The sequence below is a fragment of the Juglans regia genome, chromosome 8 (assembly GCF_001411555.2).
Source record: "Juglans regia cultivar Chandler chromosome 8, Walnut 2.0, whole genome shotgun sequence".
In the NCBI taxonomy this organism is placed as follows: Eukaryota; Viridiplantae; Streptophyta; class Magnoliopsida; order Fagales; family Juglandaceae; genus Juglans; species Juglans regia.
The window spans coordinates 12,731,254-12,744,986 of record NC_049908.1 but is presented as its reverse complement, the minus strand read 5'-3'; the positions used below and the strand labels follow the sequence as shown (position 1 = coordinate 12,744,986).

Below are 13,733 nucleotides of genomic sequence, written 5' to 3'. Positions count from 1 at the left end.
TTTGGTATTAGTACCACCAATTTTTCCCAAAAGTTTAAACCGATGAGAAAAAGTAAATTTAATTATTTAATTTATGACCGAACAACATCATGTCTTCAACAATACAGATAATATGACAATGGTATTATGAAGTTTGAACAAAAGGCCACCAAGTGAAAACTATGTAGACATTATCTGTATGGAGAATCTGAAAAAAACTTAAATAAGGTTATTTCCATCCATCAATTTCTGAAAGCACTTGAGTGATTGAACTAATCCAGAAATTCTAATGGGCACCCCAACTGCAAGTTATGAGATGTTTCTTTACATGAACAACACTACCTAATCGTTTGAAGGACTCTTGTTCTAAACGGGAGATGCACCTCACTCTAGGAGGAAAAAACGCGAAGAAATTAATGTAGCATTCATTGTATTATAGCTTGTAAAGTTCTGCAGACCTGAACCTAAATACATCGCCAAATCCATGTCCTAGAGTAAGCAAAGCGATATAAAAAGCAACGTCTTTCCCCATCATGTTTGTGATGTTCATTGAAAAGTATTTTGGGCGCAGCAGCGTCTTTCCCCCACATTCAACAAAATCAAACCTTTTCCATGTGGCACTCATTTACCCTTGAACAACCAACTGATTGATTGTTTTTTCATATCTTTTTAACACTAGACTACCCACTCTTCTTTCTTCTCTCCTCTGTTACCCAATCTGTGAACATAACTTAACTTACTTTCTTTTTTATTATTTTCACAGCAATGTTGACCAAAGTATAAAGAACATATCATCAATTCTTGGGCACTGAAAGTTCACTAGATCAATTATGAGTTCCTGTCCACTCTATCTATATACATGGTTAAGAAAAAAAAAAGTTGAAACTAGAAATGCAAGTAAAGAAGCATACCATTCAAATATCGCACTTAAACCATCTACACGAAGACCCACATTGAGAAAGCCAATTTCTCCACTGCATACCATGAACTGAAGCTGATTCCTGATTCTATAGATAGTCATCCTCACTGTCCTCATCATAATCATAAGCTGACTCATCACTCCTTGGTTCCATTAGTGTATTCATGTCGAATGATTGTTCTGTTTCCATCTCCTCCATGTCAATAGTATCATAGGTCATCCGTTCATCAAACTTCACATCAGAGCAATTAAGAAGCCATGCAAGAGAACATTTTAACCCCTTCTTCGCAACCACTCTGTGTCTTGCTTTTATGGTAGACTCCAGACCATATGTAAAGAATGCAGGGAACATAACCAAGTCATCCAAAGGCCTTTTCATCTCCATTTGGTAGTAATCAAAATTCAGTTTCATGATATCAAGATTCAAAGCAAGCAGTTGGGGACACCCGACAACCATCGTCCTCACTTGTTCCAAGGAGAATCCACAAATCTTTAGAAAATATACATGCTTTATCACAGTTGCATTACTGAGGCTAACAACCTGGGGCATCTTCTCAAGAACTCGGCCGAAATCCTCAGGACCAATAATAATGACTGAATTAAGCAAACTCTGTTGACTGAAAAGCTTCGGTTTCAACTCAAGTCCTATAATCTCAGGATACTGTGCTACTACAGAAGGAAGTAATGCTTCTCTAACGTTGAACTCTAAAAGGGATTCCACATTTGGTTTTACCCTCTCCTCCAACCCAAACCCCGTGATGTGAGGCCACTTCTCTATCAGTCTAGCTACAGCTAATCTTGGAATGCCCAAGCCTTCCAGATACTCCACAAAAGGTTTGATCATCCTGCCTACTCGCATGCCTAAAAGGCTAAAATGTCAGGGTATCTGGTTAAAACCCCTCCAATTTCTCTTCTTGCAACTCCAATTCCAACCAAATAAGCCACCGATGTGCTCATGGTCCCTTCAAGCTCGAATCCCAACACTTCGGGATATCTCTCAAGAACTCGAGGAATATCGTTAGGCTTGATATCCATCCCTTGAAGATACTTGACCACTGGAGCAAGGTCACAACAACACTAGCATGGAGAACCTGAGGGTATCTTCTCAAGAACTCAGTGAAACTGGATTTCCTGACACCCAATTTTCCAAGGTAATCAAGAACAGGAATCATATTTTTCTTTACACTGCAACCAAGAATAAGCAGATAGTTGTTGATGTCTTCGATGGTAAGCCCTAATTTGTGAAGAAAATCTACACGTTCCCTCATAACCTCAGCTGTCACAGGAAGCTCCAACCCGTCAAGCTCATCAGGAATAATGCCAATTCCTCGCAAGAACTCATAAACCCTGGCATGATTTGCTATTCTCTCATTCTTCATTTCTGATAAACTAGGACGACTATATAGGGATGAGGGACCTCCTTGTTTCCGACCCCAACAGGCAGTACCTTGCATGTGACGAATCCACAGAACTAGATGCAAATGTTCTCAGCAACAGAGTACTGAAATCTTGTAACCAACCCTACTCTTCTCCTGTGGTTACCTGGAACCTTGAGAGTTGATAAAGAAGTTACCTTGGGTTTAAGAAGAGTCAGAACAGGTAGGTCTGAGTGTACAAGCAAAAGACCAGGTTTTCTAATGCCAGCATGGCTTCTGATCATCATATTTCAAAAGATGTACCAGAGAATCTGCACAGCAGAAATTCATAAGCAAAGAGTAAACCTGATGCTTGTCACACACAAATAAATTATATTAACAAACTGATAATGGTTGTTGCTAGGATCAGGAAAAACAAATACCACAGAGAGAGAGAGAGAGAGAGAGTATGCCAGAAATTAGCTAATTCCCAAAACCATGATCTCCTGATAATAATAACCTATAAAGCTCAAAACTGCTTTCTATTATCCAGGACGACACTAAGAGTAGCCATGACAGTCATCTACCTGATCTCCTTAGCCAGTAACAATTCTATTTTTTGAGACAACCAAACCAAATCAAGTCGGTCTAAGGATTCCTCCTTCCTTAATTATTGATTTCTGATATTTGTCCCCTTAATCCACAGTTCATGATCTGTGCTGGAGTGTCTCTTGCCTTCATTATTGGGACAATACTAACATGGAGGGCTTTAGCATTAACAGGTGAAATTTTGTTGCTTGGTCACACTTATATTGCGAAAAGGACAGTGAGATTGGCATAATCCTTGCAACAAATAATATTGTGATATATCTTAGAAGACACATACAAATGAGGGATAGTATGATAGACAAAGCTCACTTGTGAGGTACTTGCAGGTCTCATTCCCATCGTTGTTCTACTTTTGGGTCTCTTTCTTATTCCAGAGTCTCCCAGATGGTTGGTAAGAATATTGATGAAAGAAGTTCATATATGAAGATGTACATGAATTCATAAAACATTTATATACTTTGTATACACACAAAGAAATACACGAGAAAATACTATTAATTTTTCATGAGCTTTTCTCAAATGATATAATCTTGAAAAGAATGCACACATAGAAAATGACCCCCATTATAATTTAGGTAAAGAAAGGGCGTGAAAAAGAGTTTGAAGCTGCACTTCAGAAACTTCGTGGCAAGGATGTTGATATTTCTCAGGAGGCAGTTGAAATTCAGGTTCTAATTTCTGATTTCTGAAATATACATTCCAATCCACAACGACAATAAATCAAAGCATTCACAGAACGATATCATGCCTGACAGGATTATATAGCAACTCTCGAACTACTCCCAAAACTCACATTTCTGGAATTGTTTCAAAGAAGATACTCGCGCTCAGTGATTGTAAGTGTTTCTCTCTATAAAAAGATTCTACTCCTCGGTGTTTGTTCCTGTATCTTCACTTTTCAATTAACTCTTTCTGGAACGATCCATTATCTAAGTTATCTTTATATCAACCATGGACAGATAGGAGTTGGGTTGATGGTATGTCAACAATTTGGAGGAATCCATGGAATCTGCTGTTACACTGGAGAAATTTTTGAGTCAGCAGGTACGAGACATCCATGAAGATTCCTTTGACAAGGATAAGGATGCAAAACTCTTGGTAGAATCCCCAACATGGGAAAAATTTACCATTTTGACAACATTCTTCCCTCTATTTGCATCTCTTTCATCATATTAAACTAAATACAACAATTTTAAGCAGATAATTGAAATGTGAACTAGTTCTATAATTACAATCTAACTACAGTATTTGAGATCTCCCAGGCTTTTCTTCAAGCATTGGAACTATGCATGTCTACAGGTTACCAATTCTCTCTCAATTTCACCAGTTCCTTGTAAATCTGTGATATCTCTTTTCTAATGGAAATATCCCTACATGATTTCCTTTCTGTAGGTTGTGGTTACTGGTCTTCGAGCAGCTTTCATAGATAGAGCTGGTAATATCAACTGATCTTCTAGATCAGTTTATGCACTCAGATTGGTATCAGCAAAAGATTATCAGTTCAATCTTTTCTTTCTTTTATTTTCTTTCCCCCGTGTGTTGTTTAACAATTATTCATTGATGTCAGCTGTACATAGGATCCTTTTCTGCAGGAATGGGTGCAGTTCCTTGGGTTGTGATGTCAGAGGTAATTAGTATCGATCGGCAAAATTAATACCATTGTTAACTAAGATTTGGTCATGCCACCAATATGAAAAATGCTTTTTGTTGCAGATTTTTCCTATCAATATTAAAGGGAGGGGTGGAAGCCTTGCTACCCAAGTCAACTGGTTTGGAGCATGGCTATGTTCCTACACTTTCAACTTTCTCATGAGCTGGAGCTCCTATGGTAAAGCTTCTTCTCATTTTCTTTTCTTTCTTTTTCTCTTTCTTTTCGTTCATTTCTTCTTGATCTTTCTTATTCTCATTTCAACTAATAAATGTCTAACATCTATTTTACCAATTTAAAAACCAAAATGTCTTCACAGAAGAATGAGCCATATCATCAAACATTTTTATAAATTTTACTATTTATTCATTCTTTTGTGTAAGAAAATCTTTCGGTTTTCAACTTTTTGCTGAAAAAACAAAATTTTTCATCTCCTGTGATATAAACTCTTTGGTTTCTCAACCTTTCCTCTACTTTCAATGAAAAAAACCCTTCAGTTTCCACCTCAAGTACTCGACTAAATAGTACTAGCAATTTAATTATTAGGAGAGAATTAACCCACAAATTAAAAGAAGGTTAAAGAATAAGTTCAATAATTAAATTCACTAACCTTAACCTTATAGCCTAACAAGAAGAACCCAGAAAACACTTACCTCCACTTTGACTTCTTGTATCACTTGTTTTCAGGTACCTTTATTCTTTATGGCGCAATCAATGCACTGGCTATAGTGTTTGTGGTCACAGTGGTACCTGAGACAAAGGGCAGAACTCTGGAACAGATCCAAGCAGCCATTAACGCAGCTTAAACAAGTCATGGGGTGGGTGGAAATGTTCAAGGATTTTGGCTTTTTGCACTTGAATTTAGGTATTTTTAGGGCCTTTATTTGCCATATTGGAGTGGTCGGGATCAAGTGAAGAATTTTACTTGATGATTGAGTTACATGGAGCTTATATATATATATATCCCCTTTGTTTGTACAATAACATGATAATAAAGCTAAGTGTTGTAGATCAGAATGCCCTTTAGTAAGCAATGGCTGTCGAAAACCTGTGTAAATTCATCAATATATTCAATAAGATTATTGTTTTATTCTAGCAACGGATGTCACTAATAATTTCGTTTTCACATTCGCTTGCATGTTCAAAACTATAGATAAAATCTCTGTTTATAAACTGACTCAAGTGATTAGTCAAACGCATATCCTACACGTACGTCTTGACTATCAAATGCTGGTTCACAAGCTCCTGGAAAGGGGAAAGAGGAGCATCGCCTAGGGTTTTTGCATGCTGACTATCGTTGTCCCGTCGAGGTTGATGGCAGGACCAGTCTGTTCTGAGACGTTTCTTGATCGGCAGTCCACGTTGAAGAATGTTAGGTTGTCAGGGAAATCCGTTGGGACTTCCTCTGGTCAAGTTTTTACTGATATTGTCGTAATCTCGTTCTCATTAATCCCATTGATGAGTTATGGTTTGATGTGCAAGTGTGCAAGGAACATGCAAGTATGGAACTCAGGTTGATTATGTATTGGCATTCCAGAATTCACCATACAAGTTTGTTCCTGGATCATATACAGTATTTTCATCCAAAGGGACTTCTGATCATCACATTGTCGAAGTTAATTTAGTGAAAAAAATTAGCAACATTGTGTGGAAATTTGAAAAAAATATAATGATGAGATGAGATACTTTTTGAATCCAAACGGGACCTAAGTAAATACGCAGTGGATAAAGGTATCTTATCGTTATTATTACTAATGGTCTCTCTCTCACTCACTCTTATAGAAGTATGGAGTTTTTCAGAAGCGTTTTGTATTTGAATGTAGAAAGTTTCTCTCACATTCATTGTAAATTTGTTTTATCTTTTGGATGATGATATGTGATCATTGAATGTGTATTATATGTTGATACTTTCATGTTTATCTGCATCCACAATCCACTTATAATATCTTACCTTGATTTGTATCTTTTAATTATAAATCACAAATCGCAAACATTTTAAGAAAGAACAAAAAAATGTTATACCACACAAACCTTATGATCTCTGTCCTTACATATATAAATATATATATATATATACATACATACATACATACAAAAGTACAATTTTAAATGATTTACAAAGCATATAAGGAGAAGAAAGCAGGTCCAAAACCCATCTACAGAAATTAACCATATTAAAACTAATTAATATCTCTCTCTTAGTGTATGTGTTCTCCATATGCCATTTGATGAAGCTCAACTTTGCATTTTGAAAGAGGGAGTGGTTTGGTTACTTGGGCTGCCAGCTTCAAATAGAGCAGAACTGTGAGACTTCATCTCATAAGCAGCTAGTCCCTCCATCTGCTCAGGAATGGGTTCACCATTGATTGAGAAAAACCCTGGGAATGGAAGAGCTGTGTCAACTAAACGCCGCCATGACATCCCTTCTGGAGGCTCGGGTAGAATAACACTCTCTGAATGATCAGCTGCATTGAAAGCAATAAATAAATCCCCCCTTAGATGTGAAGATTCGGAGTTCAAGGGGCACTCCACTTTGTCAGCCTTCAATGTCACAGCCAGAAATTTGCAGGATGGATCTTCCCAGCTAGGTGGAGATTGGTCATTTCCATGCCAGTCAATATTTTCTTCTTTCAAGAAGCTCCTTTTCTGAAGTAGGTCACTTCGCCTCGTTCTGAGTGAATTCAAAAATGAGATGAATTGCGTAGTTTGAATACCAAAACCTGTTCTTAAAGCATTCCAATCGAAAGGTTGTCTATCAACATATGCAAGGGAACCACCAGAAGATTGGCCACACTCGTCTCCCATGTTCAGTATAGGGACACCCAATGAAATATATAAGACAAATAGAAAATTACGTATTTGTTTAAGTCGCATTTCAAGGACGGCGGTGTTGTCCGTAGGCCCTTCTTCCCCACAGTTCCAACTTAAGTGTGAAGCTAATGCATCAGTATTACTGAAGCTGACCAGGTCCACAAGAGTGAGTCCAAAACTTCTAGCAGTAAAATTAAAAGAGAATGATGGGCCTCGCCCGTCTGAAAAGGTGTCCCCACTCCCACAAAGCCGTGTTGCCAGGCTACTCAGAAGACCCTCGCCCCTCCAAAAATTTCTCACATCATTACAAAACTTTGTATTGATTTCTGCCCATTTTTTCCAATGTGGAAAACGAGTTTCCTTTGGTAGCATGTCATGGGGATCCCAGCAATCTGCAATGATCTTGATTTTTGAGAGAAAAGGGTCAAAAGCTATTGCTTCAACCAAAGGAGGGCGAGACAAGTGCTCTCCATGAAACCCTCTCATCAGAGATGAAGCATTTATAAAACAAAATCCATCAACATGAAACTCAGTCACCCAATAGCGTAGACTATCCAAAATCAATTGTTGCACAATGGGGTAGTTACAATTTAGAGAATTGGTTGCTTCTGAATCCCCAACTCCATTAGAATAATAATACGATAAATCATCAATACCCTGCAGTGCTCCTCCCACAGCAGTATGAGTGAAAGCAACTTCCAATAAAACCTCTATTCCATTGGCATGCAATTTTTTCACCATCTCCTTCATTGAATTGATAGTAGACATAGAGTCCCCAGAAGGTCCATATTGGTTTGTTGGTGAGAAGAAATGACAAGGAAAATATGGTCCATTTTGTTCATGGAATGAGAAAATTGGCTCCAATAAAACAGCATTCATGCTGAGATCTTTAAAATGCTGCAGCTTCTCAGTCAGACCAGAAAAGGTCCCTGCCACATCTTTAGGTAGCTGACTAGACTTGTGCTCAGTAAAGTGTCTCACATTTAAACGATAAACCGCTAGTTTTTCCATCGGTAAGTTAGGATGGACATCATCTCCCCAATCAAAAGCAGGTTCCTTGCATAATCGTCCAAGATACCCAGATCCACGATTACTAGGAATTGAATTCCCAATGATCTTAGCATATGGATCTAGAAGGATTTCCCCAGCATCAGCGTTAACTTTATTTCTCTGAGTAAGAGCCCCTTTGCATCGATAACCATAGCTCATAAAGGTCCATGCACTCTCGAGTGAGGCATGCCAGACATCACCTGATCGATTGGTGTATGGATCAAGATCAAGCTCTAAAGTGGGTTCATCTATGGTCATATCATCATACAAGCATAATACCACACTCTCTGCATTTCTTGAAAATATTGAAAAGTTCATGGAACCATCAGGTGAAAAGGTGAGACCCAAAGGAGCTGGATAACCGCTGCCAAAACCAACCGGCACACAGAAGTTTGTCTTCCTATGACTTCTAATTTCTGAGCCACTTGGATCAGAACCTAATGACGATTTTAACAAAAATGAGAGATAGAAGGGAATTTTTTTTTCTTCAAAATCCAACTCAAGCACAAACCTTCCCTTGGTGTTTTGTATGAATGGGGTTTCCCTGGTTGTGGCTCTCCCATCTGGCGTCGAACTTTGAGCATCCAGATGCATGAAACATGATGAATCATCTCTGTATATACCCCAACTCAATAACAGTCTATCATCACTGCCATGTAGTTGCAATGATGAAACTTCAACATACACAGCATATTTGACATTTTTCTTTCTAACAGAAACTTTCACTTGACCACCAATTTCTGTCCAAAATAAATAAGTTAATGACTTCAACATATCTTCAACTTCTGTTATTGTTGTGACTCTCTGTTCTGTTTCCTTGATAAAAACTCGTGACGTAGCATAAACTTTCGAATTAAGATGCCGGTAAGAAGTTTTAGCAACTTCTCCACATATTAGCTTTCTTTCCAAATCTGTGTTTTCAATGCCACATCTGATTTGGTTTCTATATATGTAATGATAGGCAAGGGATGATTTCGAACATTGACTGGCTCCACAAGTTAGACAGCAGGGGCGTATTGCAAGTGATGGTGAAAGAGTTGCCATCTATTGTCCAAAAAGCAAATAATCCCAAACCAAAAGGCAGGATAAGATCGTCTGCAAGCGACAAGGAGATTATCCCCCTAGATCTCAAACATTGTTCTGTTAAAAAAAGGAAAGAAATTAGCATCAAATACATGGATCAAAGCAAAATATTAAGAACAATGCTACATACAGTCATAGAGTGCGCAGACACAGCGCAATCGCTTTGAACACTATTAAAAAATTATTTTTTTTCATGTGAGTCTCGTATTTACTCATTTTTCTCAAAGAGATTGCGTGATGTTTGTGCACTCCACGACTGCAAATATCATTTCTCAAATATTAATATGGTGTCCAATTTCCACAATGTTAGGATATAGAAAGAAACAGACAGAAGAAATCATGTTTGATTTGAATGGCTTACCTGCAGGGCCATACTTAATCAGTGATGCTGGAGAAAAATTACAGGTAGTAACAGAAGTAAACTTCGCATATAGGTAAAGTGAAGCACAAGTTGGACGTATAGGATGTTGTCAAAATTGTTTCCATGATAAAAATTATAATCCAAACATTGTAGACTTGATTATCTGCTACCATAACACTCAAAGTAGTCATTTTAAACTTAACATAAAATGCAATGATCTAATCCAATGTTCTAAACACCCCAGAAACTGACGAGAAATCCATTTTAAGTTGGCCACGAACAGTGCCATCATCAAATCTCAAGTCTAGAAAAAAACGTACAGAGAAAAAAAATCCAAACCAAGACAACTAAAATTAAATGCATGAGAATTTAAATGGACCATCACAGCAAAGCTTCAACCAAAGAGAAGAAAACTAGAATTATACGAATGCAAGATGGGATTAAAATCATACCTCAAGAACTTTACACAGAATCAATGGAATTTAAATGACTGAAGTGACTTCACAAGATATGATATTTAATTTCTGAAAAGAATAATAGAGGAAAAAAAAATAGGCAACCCACTGAGAATGCCTAAAGGCTGTTCACTGGTCATAAATAGAATTATGACAATCCAATCAGTAACAAGTCCATCAGAAGCTCACAAACACATAAATTATATTATACCCAGTTGAAATTTGCCCAAAAAAGCTAAAGCGCAGAACAAATACTAGTTTTGCATTTTCAAAAACCGATTATGCACCGGTTACCGCCCTAAACCGGAAGTAAAACCGGTACTTCCGGTTTTACCGGTTCCAGTCCAGTTTTTCGGTTTTAATCATCTACCATAAAAAAAATTCTGCCATAAAAAAACTGCTCCCATGTAAAAAATCTGCTGCCATCAAAAATCTGCTATAACAAAAAAACTGCTATAGAAAAGTCTGCTATAAAAATATAAAATCTGATATATATTAATAAAAAAAAAACTGTGACAACAAAATAAACCCTAAATCAGAAGCTCATTAAAGTTTTTACAATATGCAGTTATGCACATATTGATGCAAGTTCACAAAAAATACACAAAAAAAAAAAGAGGGATCAACCAAAACTGACTTTTTTTATAAGTTCAATGGACACCAAATAAATTGATATAAAGGAATCTCAAGTACATGAATTGCAACGACAAGCCAGAATGGCAAAGTACCCTGCCTCTCGTTACATAGCACAAGAGTATAAAGGAATCTCAAGTACATGAATTGCAACGACAAGCCAGAATGGCAAAGTACCCTGCCTCTCGTTACATAGCACAAGAGAAAAAGCTTCTGGGTTCCTTATATCAATACACACAGAATAAAGATTAATAGAGAAAGAAAAATCATCAATGCAATAGCAGAAAATTCAAATGGAGAATACACACAATGCAAGAAAACATTGTAATGATTCAAGAAAACACAGAACACACAAGAAACCAAACCAGTAGAATCACTTATTGACATCCATGCAACCCAAAAAAATTTATCAAGTTCAAATCTACTTACAGATATATATGAACAAACAAACAAAATTACCCACAAAAACAAAAAGGAAAGAAATCAAGCTATTTTCAGGTGGATCGGGAACTATACATGTTCATCCTCGATCCAGCTATACAACATATATAAACCCTAAATCCTAAAATATAAAATATAAAATTATACCTTCCACAATTATAAAATACAGATTCAGCTTGATGGGAGCTATACAAAAAAAACTATAAAATATAAACGCTAATCAGATTTCAAAATCTGTAAAAAACCCTAAATCTCAAATCTGTAAATTCGATAAAAACCCTAAATGAAATGAATCAATTAGCAATGAATTGAAACATTGTAATGATTCATGAAGCAAATGTAAGATTTTGAAAATTAAAAAGCATATAAATGTTCACATACCGATTAGCTAGCCGAGAGAGGGGAAAACAATATCTGTGATTCTGTAGCCTCGGGAACAACTGGAAGCGGAGGATAACAGAACGGACCAACAGTGTCGACGGCCAGGGGCTGTTGACGGCGTGAGAGAGTGGCTGAGAGTAAGAGACGGCTGCGGGGACTCGGCGACTCGAGAGGCAGAGCAGAGATGGTCGAGCGGGGAGAGGGGGGGCGGAGGAGAACAGAACGGACCACCAGTGTCGACGGCGAGGGGCTGTTGACGGCGTGAGAGAGGGGCTGAGTGTGAGAAACGGCAGCGGGTACTCAGGGACTCGAGAGGCAGAGCAGAATGGTCGAGCGGGGACTCGGGAGGGGGATATAACTAAGCCCCATTAAACGACGCCGTTTGGCCTTTGGGACTAAAATTTATTCTATATGCATAATATATATATATAATGAGTAATGCTACATACAGTCGTGGAATGCGCAAACGCCGTGCAGTCACTTTGAAAAAGAGTGGGGTCCACTATTAAAAAATTAATTTCTTTTCAGGTGGGTCCCTTATTTATTCACTTTTTTCAAAGCGACTGCACGGCGACTGCACGCTCACAACTGCAAATATCATTTCTCATATATAATATATAGTATAGTATATATTATAATGCTAACTTTATATTATACTTAGTGATACTATAATAATAATACTATATACTATACAAATACAAATACTATATATAGTTATATATATTTTGTTATAGTGATTTAACCTATTAAAAAAAATTATAGTGATTTATATCTAATATTATAGTATAGTATTAGTTATAGTGATTTAGTATAATATTAATCTATTATATCTTCAATTTTATAAAAATAAATTTATAAATTAACGTAATTTAATTAATACATTAAATTATAAAATTATTTTTATAAGTATAATATTATTACTATCTATTTACTACTTGAGATTTACGCCTTTGGTATCAGAGTCATTGGTGATTATATTGTTATATTTTATTTTACCTTTTATATTGTTATTTTCCTTATTGTTTAACTTTGATATACATATTTTATGATAGATAATTATTATGTTTATAGTACTGGTTTTCGTAATATATTAGTTTATAACTATAGATATAATGAGTTTGTCAATTGTTATATTAGTATTTGTTAATTGTTATAGTGAGTTTAATTTATTATAACTATATTATTGATAGTATTATAATGATAGTATTAATATAGTAATTTATTATAGTGATAGTATTAGTATAGTAATTTAGTATTAGTAATTAGTATTAACTAATTACTATATCATTATTTTATATGTGATTATTTAGTATAGTGATTATTTAGCTATATATTATATATCAGTATAATTAGTTATATATTAGTGTAACTATAAATAAAATGTTATTAATAATTTAAATATATATTTTATATTTAAAGCATATGATAAATTAAATTTTCATATTTAAGATTAAATTTTTATTCTATAAAATATAATAACATTATCTTATATATATATATATAATAGTTTTTTTTCCAACTGGGCCAGTCCGGTCTTGGAAACCATGGAACTAGGACTGGACCGGGTCCTGCCAGTTTTACGGTTACAAGAACCGATCCCGGTCTGGACCGTTTCAAAAATCGGTCCGGACCGATTTTATAGTTTTTCGGTTCAAATTTACACCCTTACGTAGAACAAATACTTCAGATCATCGAAAAATTGATACCCAAAAGCCGAAGATCAAGAATTAGGAGTGTAATCGGTCCGGTCTGGTTTTGGATAAAATTTAGGATCGAACCGGTATGTACTAGTTTTGTATTTTTCAAAACCGATTACGCACCGGTTACTCTTCTAAACCGGTACTTCTGGTGTTACCGATTTCCGATCCGGTCCGGTCCGGTTTTTCAGTTTTTTTTAAATGTAAATTTCACAATTTGTCATTAAAAATTTGTTTATAAAAAAAAAATTTGATTTAAAAAAACTGTTTTATACTTTTATTAATATATTAGACTATATATTAGTATTAAT

General features: G+C 36.0%; 3 protein-coding genes across 3 annotated transcripts; 1 reads left to right on the top strand and 2 right to left on the bottom strand.

Annotated features, from left to right (window-relative positions):
- Positions 1–768: 768 nt before the first annotated feature.
- On the bottom strand, positions 769–2,357 carry LOC109018085 (transcription termination factor MTERF4, chloroplastic-like). The gene is given in 3 exon segments (XM_035693031.1): positions 769–1,769; positions 1,772–1,968; positions 1,971–2,357. Coding segments are annotated over 3 exon segments (1,362 nt in total). The 5' UTR covers positions 2,353–2,357; the 3' UTR covers positions 769–986.
- A 186-nt stretch (positions 2,358–2,543) lies between these two features.
- On the top strand, positions 2,544–5,402 carry LOC109018086 (sugar transporter ERD6-like 7). Its single transcript, XM_035692768.1, has 10 exons — positions 2,544–2,573; positions 2,960–3,035; positions 3,189–3,253; positions 3,438–3,530; positions 3,618–3,698; positions 3,822–3,906; positions 4,125–4,195; positions 4,430–4,489; positions 4,576–4,690; positions 5,198–5,402. Exons 1-10 carry the CDS (start codon positions 2,544–2,546, stop codon positions 5,314–5,316), a joined length of 795 nt encoding a protein of 264 aa, XP_035548661.1. The 3' UTR covers positions 5,317–5,402.
- A 1,101-nt stretch (positions 5,403–6,503) lies between these two features.
- LOC109020429 (isoamylase 2, chloroplastic) lies at positions 6,504–12,068 on the bottom strand. Its single transcript, XM_035693184.1, has 2 exons — positions 11,726–12,068; positions 6,504–9,511 (listed from the first exon to the last, which is right to left on the bottom strand). The coding sequence occupies exon 2, from the start codon at positions 9,413–9,415 to the stop codon at positions 6,746–6,748; it is 2,670 nt and encodes an 889-aa protein (XP_035549077.1). The 5' UTR covers positions 9,416–9,511; positions 11,726–12,068; the 3' UTR covers positions 6,504–6,745.
- Between the last annotated feature and the right edge of the window lie 1,665 nt (positions 12,069–13,733).